Genomic DNA, 17,745 nt, shown 5'->3' with positions numbered 1-17,745 from the left:
GTAACAGTTTTAGTGAAATAAAAGCATTACAGATAATAGGCTGAATGCACGACTTTTCCAGTGCTTTATTAAGTAAACAGCTATAGTGTCACTTGGACACCATCAAGTATTTGACGTTGTGCTTCCCTTAACTTAAAGAGATTAAGAATTTGAAATGCTGACTGGATCTCTACCCACGTATACATTTAGTACTATGATATGAAGTGCACAGTCAAGTCAGACTAAATTTCTTTCTCATTTAGGCATATGCAGTTTTCAACTACTTTAATGGAATTTCATGGCAACCGTAGGCAAAATTTGATCCTGCTCAATTCCTTTGTAATCACTCATTCTATTTACTCATTTCTAGTTTCAGAAAGACATTACTAGATAATGGAAATGCTTGAAAGAAAGACTTGCAGACAGGCCAATCTTCTTTTCAGAGGCAGAGAATACAAGTAACTTAGTTTTATTACTACAGGTTTTCTTAAGATATTTTACAATTTCTTCAATTTAGTTGAAATTAGTTCTCTGACATCATAAGCACTGCAAAGATGAATGGTATTACTCCACTTCTCAGGTCACAGATCAGTCTCATTTGATTCTTCCCTGCTTACTTCTAGTGACGTGATTTTCTCTTTCCCTCCACATAGCTAACAACTCACGTGTTAATATGCTTTTCAATGAGGATCTGCCTTCCTGAGCATCCAGAGAATGTATTATGTATTTGCTTCTGCCCCAGTTAAGTCTTACTTAGCAGAGGTCCCACAATTGTGCACTTCTTTTTAATCTCCTTCTCAGTAAAAGTTAATATGTGGCATACTCTGGAGAGTGGTGGCAGCCATAGCTTTTTTGGCAAGCTTTTACCTGGTTCCTAGCGAAATCATTAGCATCAAGTGAAAGAGAGGGATCTTCTATCTCACCGATTGCTGTGTGTAGACTAAGGCTGTGCTGTCTTGCATAAATGGCCAGAAACCACAGTAATAGCAAGCAAGAGAATGAAACACCTACATAGCACACACAGTGGCTCACTTCTGTAATGCTTCAGCTGCTTAGAACTGTCAAAATGAAGCTTGACAGTTATCTCATTAACAAAACTGAGTATCTTGTCATAGGGAAAATGCAATCTCTGTTCTAATTGCAAAGCACTCTAGAAACATAATCTAAAAGTAAGATGATATAAAGCACATTTGATGTTTTACTTGTACATGATGAGTTAAAAGGGAAAGAAACTCTACCTGTTTTATAGCTTGCTGTGCCAAGAATGCCATTTGCAGTGGGTTGGGCTTTATTGCTTGCCTTGGTAGGTTCTGAGTTTGGGGAAATCTCATCTGTTGTGCAGGAAGAGCTGAACCATTAGGCTTGGGGCTATGATTCTGAAAATGAATCAGGCGTGGAGGTGCCTACATGAAAACAAACAATACTGCAAGTTAACTGATACATATTCAATGTTCCACAAAGTTTTACTAAGTGGACCTTTTAAAGTTCTGAAACCCTTAAAAAATTAGATGCCGGCAAACAGTACCACACCATTTATCTGAATGATCACACAATGATTTTCAATGTTAAAAAAAAATCTAGCAGATGGGTTTGAATTATTCTGGTATAATAAATGCAGATGCATGACAAGAGCCAATGAGAATATTACCAACTTTTAAAGTTACATGGGAGAATCACAAAGTTCTGTGCAAAAACACCTTGGAAAAAATTAATGACAGATTCACCTTTTAATCATTTGACAAAAAAAACAAAATATGTAACTCAGCACTATACATGGTTGGATAACATATGTTGGGGGTTTTATTTATTTGTAAAAATAGGCTAAGAAGTGCTACTGCACAGGCAAGTTTAAAGTGCTGATTCAATTCTCTGTGAAGAAAACGTTCTGTAACCTAATTTTAAACAGCCATATGCTATGAAGATATCTGAAGTTATGTATCTAGACTTAATTTCTTTCTCTTTTCTTATCTTTATTTTCTCCTTCACTGCCATGGAAAAAGACTCTCCTCTGGAAACAGTCGTAACTTACCTGATGAGTAGCAGGAGGCTGCTGCATGGTTCCTGGCATTCTTGGATTTGGTAAACTTACTGGACCTGCTCTGCGTTGAGCTTGCTGTCTCTGAGCCATGACCTGTTGCTGCATGTGCTGAAGTCGGAGCTGGGCTAAGCTTATCTGAGTTGGGAACTTGGAGAGCTGGTTTGAAGGTAAGCTGCCTGGCGGCTGTGAGTTTGTTTCCATCACAGGGTTCTTGGGCACATGTGGTGGGGTTTCTTTATCTTCAATTACCAAAGAACCTAGTTTAAACCAGATAAATAGAAGACCAAAATACTGCAATAAGCAAAAATGTTATTTTTTCCACATTTAGTTCCTAGCTGTCATCATTCATTAATGTAAAGAATGGATAAACATGAGCTAGAGGGCTCCCATTAATTTTGTTTCCCTGAAAAGAAACGGGTGTATTTTGAAGCAAACTGTCTTATGCTGCAGCCTCCTCTATATGGTAGAGTTCCCTAGAAAAGTGTCCTGGTCTCTCCAGACGAGCAAGAGAGCAAAGGAAAAAGGGGATCTTGATACAAACTGATAAAAATCATATGATAAAAAAATAATAAAACGTAACTGTATCATAAAACTTAAAGGATCACAATATCTTTCTGGCCTCTAAATTAACATCATGGAATACTCAAATGATACTTTCAGTTGCTGCACACCACCAATTCAAGGATGTGATGGGCACCTCCAGGAGATATTTTCTCTCCACTGACTTAGAAGGAACTATGACTCGACAGGAACTTTTAGAAATTAATGCTGGGTGATAGATTTTATCTTAAGATGCGTATAGTGTGGTTACACAAAATTCTCACTTAAAGTTCAGGATACCTCATCCAAAGAAACATGAATTCCTACTAGAACAGAGTCTGATTTGATTCAAGGGAAGAACACACTGTACAGTAAAAGAGACACTGTTTAAAACAGAGTTAAATTGAGAAAGTTATGGTCCAAGATGAGCTAAAAAATTCCAGTGATTTTTGGAAGGCTGCACAATAGCTTTTCAATACAAGTGGGAGATAAACAACTCATACTCCCTTCTCTCCCAGAGATTCAGGGCTGCTTCCCAGGAGAGTTCACTTCATGAGGTGGGTATGCCACATGACAGTTTGACAATCCCTGTTACAGCAAAACTTGAAATCACTCACTGCAGCTTCTCTCCTCCTCTCTCTGTGGATCCTATGCAGTTTAGCCTGGCTCATTTTGGGGCAGATTATCTCAAGAAGGAGGAAAAACTTCTTGCATTTTGTATTCTTTTCATCCTAAGAGCTGAGAAGCTGAGCAGCATCAGCTCGGTGCCCCATCTAGACACAGGCACAGAAGGAATCTAGGCTAGTCAACATAATGTAGCACAGAACAGGTAAGAAAGCTAACAATACTATTCCTGTATTGACACTTGGTAATTTTGGTGTTGCATATGTTTTAATTATGATTCTACCACATCAGTTATTAACAAAGAAATTAAACACATCAAAATTGAAAAACCCTACCAACCTATTGCCTAACACCCTTTATTAAGCTCATAACAGGTCCAGTCAATGTTTCCCATAAAGTGAGCAGAGTAAATTGAAAATTAGTACTACTGTTTCCTATACACAGCTGTATGAAATATTCCACTACAGTCATACAGTCAATAGAGCTGTTTAATTTTCTGTCTCTACAAAAGGAATTGCCTTGACAGAGAATGGTATTGACTGTACTACAGTCAATTGTCAATTGACCACACCTTTATTCTGCTCTCTCCAAGTCTAATCACACCTTCAAATGTCTTTCCAGACTTATGACCTGTGGTATAGCTATTTACCCAAAGGTACTATAGATTCCATTATTCTAAGAAAATCAACCACGGGTTATCATACAATTTATGGAATCAAAACATTTTAGGTGATTTTTTCCCTAAATACATTCTGAAGTTCGTAAGAGAGCTATCCTATTAGTGTGCAGATGCTATCACTCTGTCAGCAACATGCTGCCTGACTAGAATTCAAGCCATTCAAGCCAAGATGCTTCTTTACTCAGACTTAATTTTTAATTCAGGGGTTCTTAAATCTGGTTTATCTACAGAAATTGAACGTGTTTGATCACAAACATAACAGCCTAAAGGTTCTTATTTCTGAAACCAGATAGATAAAACCAGAACACATTTACCTATCACTGTTACAAGAACTCCTGTGGTGATCTATACAGGTGTCATCTCTATGGTAGCACTTTTCAGAATTTAAGGGAACATATTTAAGCATCTCATTGAATAAACAAATTTTCTTAAAAGAGCCAAAAACAAAACACACGAAAAAGGCCCCTCTTGGCAAGCATCATTTCAGTTTAGCAGCAGTTCACAATTATTACCACACAGCTTGACAGTTTGTTTCTGGAAACGAGAGATTCACTTTCAGTTCCTTTCCCAAAGAAAAATACAGAGAAGAAACTTGGGAGAATTTCCCTGCTACCATCCAATGTCCCAGGGTGTGGGAAAAGGAGCTTGTTCACCTTAAAGCACTGCTATAACACCTTCTTTCTCTACCTTTGTAGAGAATCACACATTTGCACCTCTCTGTACCTTTGTAGAGGTTACTGTACTTCCTGATAAAAGGCAGAAAAAGATCTCACAGGTATCTCACAAAGCATTCTGCACATGACAGAAGAACAAAATGCCCATCAAGCTACCAATGGAGAGAGAAAGGAAGCATAACAGCAGTCAAAAACCTAAAAAGATCCCTGTTTTAATTCCTGCTCCTAAGCTAATGAATTCCTATGGTTATCTCCATTAAACTCAGGATTTCAGGCAATCACATAAGCTTCCAGGTTCTGGAATTCACCAGTATCATAAAATTCTAGCAACTCGGAGTTGCAAGAAAAAGAAAAATGTAGAGACCAGTTTGGAGACTAGATCAAATCTATTAAGATAACGAAGTACGTTTGCAAATCTGTTAAAAACATGCTTTCTTAAGATTCCACCCCACAACTTCACAATCTAAAAAGCCAGACAACTGAAGTTATGAAGAAAGGTGTTCTCTTCCCTGCTATTCTGGTTTTCTTTGGTATATTCTTCCCTTCTCTTCATCTCAGTTCTGCAAGGCTTATTGTTCAGCTTGACAGGGGAGCAAATAGGGGTTCTTGGACATTTACGCTGCTGCTATGGATTTCATCTTGGGAAGACAGGATTGAAAGAGATGAAAGGGCTGGAAGATGTAGAATGAGGATGACTTCTGAAATCCTTTCTTAGGATGTGGAGTAGGGTTATAGGTTGTGCTCCTTGTTTTATTGTATTGCCCAGTAAACTGAAAGTTTCTATTTTCACCACCACATGTACCATTCAAACAGCGCAAGACTGTTAATACTTTATCGTAAGTATTCATGAACAATACTTTTCTCCATACAACACAGTTTAAATGTCTTCTGTAGACAAGGAAATAAACCTAACAAAGTAAATCAAGAACTGAATAGTGCAGAGGCTATTTATCTTCACAAAAATAAAGCTGCTTTCAAAATGGGATCAAGACACCAAAGGGCTAATAAAACTTTACCATACCTAGATTGAAAATATTTTGAGCCCAGAAGCTAGGATCACAGTGAAACTGGATGGTATTGTTAGTTACTGGTGAAGCATCACACCTTGCTCGGAGAAGATACCGTAGTCGATATGTAATCTAGAATGGGAGTAAAACAAGATTATTTTTTCTCTGGCGTCAGAGCCATGTATCCAAACTGCATAAAAGGCCTTTAACAAAAAACACAAAACAAACAAATAAAAACACCATCACCACAAAAACTCTGTACTCCCCAAAATGAAAAAGCACAAACCAAGAAAACAAAAAAAAAAACAACTGAACAAGCACCTAGAGAACCAAGGTGAAAAAGAAATTTATCCAAGCTACAAATAAAGGAGGTGTTCTCAACCTTTTTCCCTTGTTCCTAAAGTAGTTCTAAAAGCAATCAACTGCAGAAAAAAAAAAAAAATTCATTTTTCCCTTGTAGAAATACAAATACTTCCACAAACTTGGTCATTACATTCAATAACTTAAACTACTTGCAAGTGAAGTACAGATTCACATAACCATTGTTGTTCTGTTTTCTCCCAAACCTACGCTAGCCCACTCATTTTTCTTTCAAAGAAAAGTATCAAATCCTACTGGCAACCAGTATCATGACAAAGATTTTTCCTTTTCCCCGTAATAAATTTTAAGTTTTCTTCAGATCCAAACAGCATATTTTATAAGCTTCAGTCACCTTGGTTCCAAAGGACTGGACTATGATCATATTACACAAACAGAATACTCCATCAAATGCTCAGTATTTATCTAGTTCCCAGGAAGAAAGTATTTTCTCACAGCTGTTTCACTAGAAATAGCTAACACGGGCACTAGTTTTAGAATAACAAGCAGCAGGTACAGGAAAAACAACACTTCTATACCTATTTTTCTTGAATAATAGATGATTTCCTGGAAAACTTATCTGCTTAAAATTACACTAGTTATCTTTTACATATAATTTTGTAAGAGCTTCCAGTTTACAAGTTTTTTCTTTCAGTTTTAGACAGGTCAGTTTTAGATCAAATACAAAAGCATTTAGCAAGACTTCAATATTTTCTATGAACATGGAAAATTTTAAGTAACTACTATTTTGAATATAGATTTCCTAGGATTTCTATGTACACTACCAGAATCAAGTATACTACACTATAGAAATTCCAGTCCTGTCACTAACACTGCTTGCACACAGTTCTTGTCATAGCTTGTTCCACGTATTCCTCTTACTGTGCACATACACATATATATTGTTGATAAACTCATGAGTAGACTACTTACCCCCTGTAAGTAACAGTAGTAGCTACCAGTGTTTTGTTCATGCGAGGTGACTAGGCTGGCAAACTGCTGTCTTTCAGCAAACCATTTAGTGTGTTATTTCCCTGAAGCCCAGACATTACTTCCTAAGTCCAACTACATTGAAGTCTGCTGAGCATTACCCCCTCCTACTTTCAAGTGGCTGGATATGCTGGAGCAGAAGTCTCACAGGCTCTCTATGCATCACTATTCAGGAACAGATTTTCCAGGGTCCACAGACAGGACAGCTACTCAATTCCCAGATAACACCAACTTTCACCAAAAAAAACCCAGGAGCCTAAAGCTTATCTTTTGAAAAAATATTTCTCATTTGTTGAGGCCTTATGGGCTCAAAGCTCTTTTTCTTCAAATGCATGTTTATAAACTTAAGATGCCTGCAACAACTTGTTTTCTCACTCACATAGCAGAAGTCTTTGTAGCAACACTAAGCAGCTATAAACAATATGACTCAGACTGATGTCATTTTTCTCTATTCAATTAAAAAAAATATGACTGGCTGAGGCAGTACAAGGCAGGCAAAATGAATTTAACTACTTGAAGTTGATAAAACCAAGTAATATTCTGCTATCTGCTATAGCCTGCAGCATTTTAATGAGTATCAAAAAGTAATTCTAAATTATTAGAAACATTCTGTATTTATGTTTAAGAGAAAACTGACTTCTGTACACAAATACACCTATTGGTAGAGAGTCATTAGAAAGTCTAATTCCCTAGCATTACTGACAAGTGTGTGTGTGTGCACGCGCGTGTGAGAGAGACTAACAACAGTCACAGTATCACAGTATCACAGTATGCTAGAGATTGGAAGGGACCTCGAAAGATCATCTAGTCCAATCCCCCTGCCGGAGCAGGAACACCTAGATAAGGTTACACAGGAATGTGTCCAGGCGGGTTTTGAATGTCTCCAGGAAAGGAGACTCCACAATCTCCCTGGGCAGCCTGTTCCAGTGTTCCTGGGCAGTGTTCCTGGGCAGCCTGTTCCAGTCTCTAAGTAAATGGAGAGAGCTATCGTTCTAACCTTACCAAGCGTTTGCTGTACAGTAGTGCTGTGCTGCTCCCACTGGAGACTGCCCATTTGGAAAAATTCATGACATGTTCCAGCTGTTTAGAGAGACCTGCCACTTCCTGCTGCTGCTGCAGAAGTTTCGTTCGATGCTCTTTTGCCAGGGTCTACAAATGGAAATGCAGTTCCAAGTCAACAGGTTCAATTTACAGTTAACAGGCATTAGTTTTCATATTTGTAATTCACAACGATTGCTTAGCTCTCCTGAAGAGCACTCCTGCCCCCAGCTGCAGCTATCAAACAGAAAAGTCAGTATACATTTATTCAAGATATCAGGGCTTCCTGTACGTATTCTGATATTCTCTTATGATACATTTTCACATACATACATGCCTCCCCGTGCGCACACACTCTTTTGAAAAAAAATAGCTGGAGGTAGTATTTTTCCAGGTATTCATTCTAGACAATTCTCTACTTTGGTTTGTCACTGGATTGATGAATTTATGGAAAATTCTGATGGAAATACTTTTCATGCATGACATGACTTGTAAAAGCATGGAGAAAGAAACTGGGCTCAGAGGCAGCCCTGATTCACAAAGCAGGGAACACATAATAGTTACAAACAAAACAACCACCACCCCCTAAACACAAACATTCCTCTCCTCCCTCATCAAAATCCCACTTTGTCATATAGCTTTCGTGGGACATCTCTGTACTTTGGAACTGTGACAGGACATGCACAGGTGTCTGATACTAGACATCAATTTTATTTTAGAATCATCTAGATTGGACTTTTTAATGTGAATCTACAAATAAAAAAGAAATATGAAGACTGATTTTTTTTCTTATGATAGAAATTAAATTACCTCCAACTGATGCAGCAAAGCTTTTCCCTTTTTATTTATTTCCACCATCAGTGTAAATATGGCAACTTTAATATCTTGCTCCACCTGCTTTTGATTCTGATTCACTTCAAGAATTCTGTAAGTAGACAGCATAGAAAACGGTGGTTTTTAGTTCACAAATCCACCTCTAATCTGTTGCTGAGATTACAATATTTCTTGGTCATATGCACCAATACATATACCATCAGATACTTATGGTCAGGAAAATTACTGGGAGAAATAGAAAGAACAAGTAACAGTAAGCTATGATAAAATTAACTGGTGGCAAATTCTGCCATAAGTCTGTAAAATTACTGACATGTGCCACTGATAAAAAAATAAATGCTTACTGGAATTAAAATTCTTGATTTTTAATGGTCCGGTACATATCTTGAATAGCCATAGCAATCAAAACGGTTTAAGTCTAATTTCTATCTAAGGTAGAATGATACTCCACAAACAAAACAAAAAAAAAAAAACGCCCAATAAACAGATTTTCCAATTTAGCTATTTCAACAACAGTGGTCAAACTTGTAACAGCAAATCATCATTTTACACAGTGAAAACCACTACTGCTAATATACAAGGCAGAATAACTACTCAGATGCAGCAAAACAGAAGGATGTCTGCTGGTTTTTTCCACCTCCACCATACTCAAAGACAGGCACAGAGAGAGGAAGAGTTCAGGTTGCACTCAACATCCCGTACAGAGTTGAGTCTTCTGGGTACTGCCTTTGAATTAGGCTGAAGGAGCAGTTACAAAGGCCTACTGCAGCACGCATTTTACAGATTTATTTTTCTCCTAGGTTTGTAATACCCAGTGAATAAAGCCCCAAGCATAGAAGTATTACATAAATCTTCAAAATGTGTCACAAGCATTATGGAAACATGAGTCACAGCCTTTCGCTTTCTAAGAGGGATCTACGCAGAGAAACTAAGAGTGCTGATGGTGGGGAAAGAATGCAAGATGCCTTGCACAGGCTTTATTGCCTCAGTTCTGTTGCACCCAAGCTATTTGCTGCCTATGAAGTCTTCTGGCTAAACAGAAAAGTTACCTAACACAACCAAGCCCATTAAACAGGCCACAGTTACTACAGTAAACTGGAGAGTTTAGTATTTCTCTTTCTGGAAGGATAAAAGGAGAGAGGTACAAAACGCACTTACCTAAACATTTCAAGAAATTACAGTGTATATAAAGTTGTCCCCTGTGGCAGTTTTAACATCAAAACCTGATACTTACCTGTTTTGGATCTGCTTCCCTGTATATTTTATGTACTTAGTTTTTTCCATCAATTTGGTGATTAGTGTCTCAATGATCACTTTCTGGTTCTGAAAAGCTTCCTCTATAAACTGGTACCTGTAGTAAAAAACAGTGAGTATTTACACATGCAAAATGCACAGTTATACTTGCTAAAAAGCGGTCTGCCTTACAAAAAACTTCTTTAATTCAAGAAAGATGTTGCTCAAGTCCAAAAATTTAACTGTCATCATGGAAGTACGTCAGCAAACGCTGATTTTATTTATATTTGAATTTATAGTATATTTTCTGTATTTTTTGAGAAATTTATTATTTTCATAAATATGAGGGGATACTGCAAGACAATAGCCCAATTTTAGCAAAGTAAAAATTAACGTTGTGCTGTAGTCATCACTTTGAAAATGAAAGTGCATGTAAGCTATTACTTCATGCAAGATAAGGTTGTAGAAACAGAATCGAGATTGCTGAGTCAGTAGAAGTCAGCAACATTTTAAATCATGGAACTGGAATCATCAAAAATTTGAGGAGAAAAAAAAAAGAAAGGGATATAAATTCTAAGAAAAAGAAAATTGAAGAGGAAGACTGCAGTTATGCAGGAGCAAGGCCAACACTTCAGCCAACTGATGTTCACCTTGTTGGGTGAGCAAGTTCTTTGGGGGTTGCGTCAGGAATAACAAGCACATTAATATTTAACCTAAGATTACATCTGTCCCAGACAGGTACTGTATGTGTTAGCCAGCAAGATTATTGTCTTGTACTAAGAAGTTGTATATAATCCTGCTTTTCAGTTTCTACGGCCAGTAAGAGATAACCAAAAACCAGCAACCCAGAGGCCTGAGTGCTATAGTGTTGTCAAAGTACAGTACAGCCAAACTTTAGGTCAACTTTTCCATTTAAAGGGCTCTTTACAGGAAAAAAAAAAAACGCCCATTTGTTCCATTCTGAAATTCTTTGGTAATGTTCCATTATATAATCACCTTGTTCAAAGACAAATTAAATTGCACATAAGTGTACAGTTGCATAACACAGCCCCTGCACTTTAAGACTCTGAAGAGCTGCATACCAACAAATTCTATCCAAATAACTTGACAGTAAAGAAAGGTCTAGCACTTAAGTCACCAGATTAATAATGGGAAGAATCAGGCTTTATTCCAAACTCAGCCGCCACACTCTCGGATACAAACTCCCTTTATCTGTGGGCTTCGTTTCTAAGCCAAAGATTTTATTTTGCACTTTTTCCACCTGACTCTATTCCATACAGTTACAATCAACTTCAGGCTATCTTCCTGTAAGTGAGTTGCATAAAACATGTACTTTGTTTCAATACCTGTGCTCTTTGTGTTCTAGTAACTGACAGTCTCGGCAGGTCAACTTGTCACAGGTTTCACAATACAACTTCAACTGCTCCTTTTTGTGGTAAGGGCAAAACACAGGTCGCTGACTGGTCACACCAACTGCTTCTGTTGAATAAAGGAAGATGTCAGTCCAGTCTTCTGCAATTATTAAAGATTTGCATTCTCCTGTTTTTCCTTACCGCATTCCTCAACTAGACCCTACAAGCGTGTATCAGGCCACCTAATCAAGAATGTAACAGCTGTAAGCTCAAACTGCAATGTCTCACTCTTGATCAAGCATGCAGCTAACACCCTCTCTCATGGAGAATGCCTAGCACCAATTCTACCATACCTTATTGTGGCCCCACAAAACTATTTACAGAAGGAGTAGCCAGTATTGTTGCAGTTGCAAAAGACATTGCACAACCAAGCAAGTTCCTTTTTCTTAAATGGGAATTAGGAGATTGCTGATTTAAGTCATTACTGTGTTCCTTCTCAGTCAAATGGCTGAAAAGGGGTCTGAGGATATCAAGACACAGGCATTCAGAAGTGTACAATATACAGAACATAACAATCAGAAGTTACCAGAAGCACCCCTTCAGGACTCCATTCTAGATGGATGAGAGGTCCTACTTCAGTTTACAGTGGGCAAATACCAAAGAGCATAGGAAACACCACCAGATGATAGATATGAAATCTGTTCTTTAGAACAGCTGAACCAACAAAACTCAGTTTGTTTCGAGTTAGATTGGACACTGAATTCATAAGGATTATATGGCCTCTGATGAAAACTGGCTTCACACTGCACTTGTCCTTCACTGCAGATCAATAAGGTTTCTTTTCCACACCCATTTGTTCACTTATTTTCATGAAACATGGAAGAAGTTATTTTCAGACTTGTATCCTTCAATCAAAGTCCAATTAATTCAAAATTCTTGGAAACTGACCAGCAGACTCAGAGGAGGCCTGCATGCACAGACAGCATTCCTACCACCAAGTCACACTGAATGTGACCAGCCAAACACTTTTACCTACTGCTTTTGTCCTCTCCTGAAAGTACACACAGTACCCACTTTTGATTAACCACATCTGAACATGGGATACAGAATACAGTATATACATTCAAAGTATCATATTGGGAGCTTCCCTTTGAACAATAAAGATTACAGAAGTAAAAGCTCATGTTGCATATAAAATTCACACGACTAGATATAATGGAATGAAAATAAGTATGTATTACAATACATACGTTTATAATAATTTATAACAATATATAGTCATTTATAAAAATTTTATAAATTTACAAGATAAATCATGCAAGTCCAATGGACTCACTAGCATGAGTAGAATGACAGCATCCTATTATGTTTATAATTGCCTGCAATGTCACTAAAAAACAAGACATAAGAGGCATAAACTGAAACAGAACAGGTTCTCAAGGAATAAAAGTACAATACTTTTAACCACAAGAACAGTCAAGATTTCTCAGAGGCTATACTTTACACGATGTCCACCCTTGTTGGTACTCAAGGCCCAAATGGATAAAGCCCTGAGCAACTTAATCTGATCTCACAGCTGACTGTTTTAAGCAGGCTGGACTAGAAGTGTAGACAAAAATTTGCAATCACTGTAGCTGAATGATAAAAACCAAAATCTATGTGTATTTACTGGTTTAAAACACTTTGCATAAAAATATGAAAAATCGATTTCTAGAGTTTCTTGCCACTATGTAATGTATCTGACGGAAAAGCAGCTGCCATGTGCTCAGGCATGACAAAGATTCCCTTTTCAATAGCTATGTTATAATGCAGCCAATACTTAAAATAGTTTTCCTCTTTGTTAGGTGGACCATTTAAGAGATCCACTTCAATGGAGAGCTGGCAAAGGAACACCAGAATTTGTCCAGATGCTCGCAGCCTTCAGCAATGTAATTGAAATAAGCGTGAGGCAGGAGACTGCTAAAACATATCCATTCCCAACCAGAAAATAACATAATTCCATCAATCCATATACACCAAAGGGTTACATCATAATTAATCTGTCTTTTTACATTTACTAGGATTAAGGAATTTATTTTTTTTTAATCACTTTAAAAAGAAATGTGGTGGCCTAACAACACAGTTTTCCAATGCTGACACATATTCTTTATGAAATTATATATCAAGTATGTTACCTGGAGATACTTCCTCTTTCTGTCTCACAGTATGATCCTTTGTAAACTTAACCCTCTGGTGAGCTCTGATGCAGGTCTTGCACAGCCATTCTACACATTCCACACAAAACCCATTAGCTTCTGCATTGTCGTCACAGCTTGTGCAGACCTGACATGAGAAAGGAGAGCTGGCTGTTAAAATAAATATGGAATATACATACAAGCTGTTGTTCATGTATCAGTGCACTTCTACAGTTTTCTGAAAACACTGAAATGAGAATGGAAAACTGCCTGAGGTACAGGAACACTATAAATAACCGCATAAAAGTAACTGAATGTGACTTTTCAAAGATAGTGGTCATTTTGTCAGCGTTACTCTAAAACCTTTACTTTCTGCCCAACACTGCACGCTTAAGTCATATAATGTTTCCTACATATACGATACACTTTTGTGAAATATTTACTCCAGACAGAGCACGATCAACACTGCTTCAAGTTTTTAGAAGCCTCCCTCAGTTCACACAGTACTGAACAGAAGGATACTTCTCAGGAATCTCTGCATCACCGCTTAGAGAGAGCATTCCAGTTAAGCTTATCAGTAAAGCTACCCCAGAACAGATTTGCAACCAATGCATAATAATTTTCAAACTACTGCCTGTTAATTCCTGGGCCTCTCTGGACTATACCCAAGAGATCTAGGAAAAAAAACATAAAAAGGAAAATAAACCTGAAAGCAGACCAAAACCTCTCTGCACAAAGTCAATACACACAAGAACAAAATCCTATGGATCCACAGTTTGAACAACAGGTTGAAAAGTATGAATGAAGGACACTACCACATGTCCGTAACTTACTTCATTTTTAACTCCTCCTTTAAAATGCCTCTGTAGTCATGCCTTCAAGGGTTTTTTGGTGGTAAACCCAGTGAACATGCTTATGCAGATACTTGCTCAGGTAATTACCATCCATTTCTATCAACATCTAGCACTGCTGCAAATGAAAGCCTCAAGATACCTGAAGATGTCTATACCCTACAGATCAGAGTGATGGAATTCTGCATGCAGGAACAACAAGGTGAAAATTTTATATTTTAGTCTAGTTTTCAGTTTGATTTACATAAAAAAAAAATAAAAACATAGCCAAAAAAAAAAAAGCGCCAACTCCTGCACCCACACGAGATAAATGTAGGTTAAGTTAAAGAGGAAGCAAGTATTTACATCCTATGCAAATATACATGTAGAGCTATGTCCCAGTTTCCCCTTCAAGAAAAAGAGGAAAATTAGCACAGAACTTGCCTTAGGCCACACAGCAAGTTACTGACAGAACTGGAATTTGAATATAGGCGTTCCAGATTCCCAGTGCTGTGCTTATTCTTCTGGATCATGTTGCCTCTCAAAGCAAGTATCTTCTGAGAAAGGAAGTGAAAACACAAGGGTTGTTGACCCCTCTCTGGTTGTCACTTGGAGTTTGAAGCAGTTCCTTTTCATTAAAGGTGACCTGCAAAGGAGAAAAAATTGGGCTTGTGCCCCTTTTTCTGTTTCTCTACAAAAAGGAGGCCTGAAAGTTTTATTTTTAAAAATCTATTTTTTTTTAATCTTCTATTTGTTTTTCCTTTTTTTCACCCTGTTCTCTTAACAATAAAATTCTAATCCTATCCAGTCTAGGTGACTAGGGAGAAATACAAAATTCAAGATGTCATTTAAAAGTCAAGAAAATGAAAGTATAGCAATTGAGAAGTTAATTGTAATAAGAAAACTGAAAATTTTACTTGCTCTTTTTGTTTCAATGATATTTTGGAGGGAAAAAAAAAAAAACCACAACAACCTATACTTAAGGACTCAGCACAGCTTCTTGAAGAAAAAAAAGAAAAAGAAAAGTTCAATTTAAAACAAGCAGGTACACTGAAGCATTACTGCAATGGTACATTTTCTCTGGCAGGAAATCCTATGAAAGAAATCCCCTCCCTTCTCCTTCACCAGTCATCTTCTCCCCAGGTGCACCAACGCAACCCTCTGCAAGACTGTGGTGTGCAACCGGACCGATTACACCACTGTAGCCCAAGGCTGGGTTACATCACCACTGCAGTGAACAGTTGCAAGACAAGTGAAATTGGCCTTGTTGACAGAGAGGTTTGATTGTGCTATGCCCTCAGATAACCAGAGGTAGTTTTGCAAGCTAGAGTGGAGAGTGAGGGATTGGGTATTTGTTTTTCCAGTGCAAAAAAAACCCCAACAGTGAAAACAAAATAAAGAAAAAGACAAATAAAACACAAACAACAAAAAAAAACCCAAAACAAACCAACAGAACAAAAAAAGTACTTCAGGCATTCTCTAAACCAAAAAAAGCAAAACAAAGACAAAACAAAAACCAGTGGTGGGGAGAAGAAAGAGGCAGGAGCCCAATTAAAAATAATAGTAATATAAGAAATGCAGAAAAAAAAAACCAACAAACAAACCAAAACCCAGATCAGCCTTTCCAGGTCACCTTTAGCAAACTTGGGCAAATAAACTTGCTACATGCCAGGGCATTTAAGTAAGTTCAAAAGATTTTTGAAGTTAGTCATTCCTCCTAGATTCCAAGACCTTCATCTATTTTCTTTTTTCGATATGCTTCAGGGGCTTTTTTCAACTGGTTTGACCTGCTATAGTTAGAATGAAGGCTGTCATTCAGTAACCAATAATCAGGCGGTGCCAAATGAACTGCAATTCCTCCTTTATAGTCTCAAATATATATATACTCCAGCTTTATACATCAAGTGGAAAAGAGTCATTTCTACAATTTTTCACAGACATCGTAACTCATGCTGTCAAAATAGCTATGCCTTCTAGGTAGAAACTAGATTCCATTCTACTCACTTCTTATTTGAAATACCCATTTCCAGATATACCTTGGATTTTGCTAGAGAACTCTTAGTTATTACAATAAGTCATATAGCCAAAGTACATGAAGTACAATTACTACAAGTATTTGCTGTGGTCTTACAAAACACAAAACTTATTTCATTCTTATTTTTGTGAGTCATACAAGCAATGCTTCAGTGATTTCAAAGAAAACTCTCCCTAGTTAACCTGTAAGCCTTTATTCTGGTTGGACAGATATTTATTTTTAATTGAGTTTCCCTTGTAATTATATTTAATTCAGTTACTAGTTCTAGTATTTATAACCCCGGGAAGTATTCATTCAGCCTTCATTCAAATGTAACGAAAGCTGAAATTACTCAGCATGTTGCAGGTAAGTACCATTTTTTCTGTTGTAAAAGCTTATATATTTACTTAAAAACAGAATTACATGCAAGGAGTTGAGATAATAAAACTGTCTTTTCAACTACTATAGTAACTAACCACTCTTTCAAATAAATATACTTTGAGTATTAAAGAGATTAAATGAGCAAGCAAAGGTTTCTGAGTTTCAAAGGAAAAGAGCAAAGTAGTCCAGTGGAATATTCCGTGAACTAACATTCCAAGCTTCATCAGCGTAAATTAGACTCAATTGTTTCCTTCATTGGATACTGCCCTGGTTTTGGCTGGGATAGTTAATTTTCTTCCTAATAGCTGGTACAGTTCTAAGTTCTGGCTTTAGTCTGAGAACAACACTGATAACACATCGATGCTAAGTAATGCTTAAACTCTGATCAAGGACTTTTCAGTCTCTCATGCTCTACCAGTTAGTAGGGGCACAAGAAGCCAGGAGGAAGCAGAGAGAGGACAACTGACCCAAACTAGCCAAAGGGGCTACAGCACATCATGCCCAGTATATAAACTGGGAGGAGTTACCTGGAAGGGAGATCATTCTCAAGGATGGAATGGGCATCTGTCAGTAGGGGGTGAGGAATTGTACTGTGCATCACTTGTGTTTATTGGGTTTTATTCCTCTTTCATTCTCTCCTTTTCATTATCATTTCCATTATTAAACTATTCTTATCTCAACCCATGAATTTTACCTTTTTCTGATTCTCCTCCCCATCCCACCAGGGGAAGATGGGAATGAGTGAGCAGCTGTGTGGTCCTTAGATGCCAGCTGGGGTTAAACTACAGCAGATCCAAAAAACATTGATGCTAATAGTTACATAATTACCTCACGGCACACACACAATTACCAAAGATAGCACCTGGGACAGCCACCCCATATGTAACTCTAATACGAACCACATGCTGATGTCTCAAAAATGCATGAATCCTGATCAACATATTGTCCTTTCCCCTATATCTAATCATCAGCTGCTTCTCTTTGAAGCACAACAAAACCTT

The 17,745-nt window shown here is 37.5% G+C and overlaps 1 protein-coding gene across 1 annotated transcript in view; it reads right to left on the bottom strand.

Annotated features, from left to right (window-relative positions):
- TRIM24 (tripartite motif containing 24) overlaps positions 1–17,745 on the bottom strand; it is a 69,125-nt gene that overhangs the window by 14,487 nt on the left and 36,893 nt on the right. Inside the window, exons 3-10 of the mRNA XM_061444960.1 lie at positions 13,520–13,667; positions 11,340–11,472; positions 9,995–10,111; positions 8,737–8,851; positions 7,891–8,037; positions 5,556–5,673; positions 2,009–2,274; positions 1,218–1,382 (exon numbers count right to left, since the gene is read on the bottom strand). Of these exons, the coding sequence (XP_061300944.1) occupies positions 1,218–1,382; positions 2,009–2,274; positions 5,556–5,673; positions 7,891–8,037; positions 8,737–8,851; positions 9,995–10,111; positions 11,340–11,472; positions 13,520–13,667 (1,209 nt within the window). The remainder of the gene's footprint in view (positions 1–1,217; positions 1,383–2,008; positions 2,275–5,555; positions 5,674–7,890; positions 8,038–8,736; positions 8,852–9,994; positions 10,112–11,339; positions 11,473–13,519; positions 13,668–17,745) is intronic.

The sequence above is a fragment of the Pezoporus flaviventris genome, unplaced genomic scaffold, assembly GCF_033815535.1.
Source record: "Pezoporus flaviventris isolate CSIRO_AGI_PZ_B2104156 unplaced genomic scaffold, CSIRO_AGI_Pfla_v1 ptg000002l, whole genome shotgun sequence".
NCBI classification, from domain to species: domain Eukaryota; kingdom Metazoa; phylum Chordata; class Aves; order Psittaciformes; family Psittacidae; genus Pezoporus; species Pezoporus flaviventris.
Note: the sequence above shows the minus strand (reverse complement) of the source record. Positions and strands in the feature narration are given on the sequence as shown.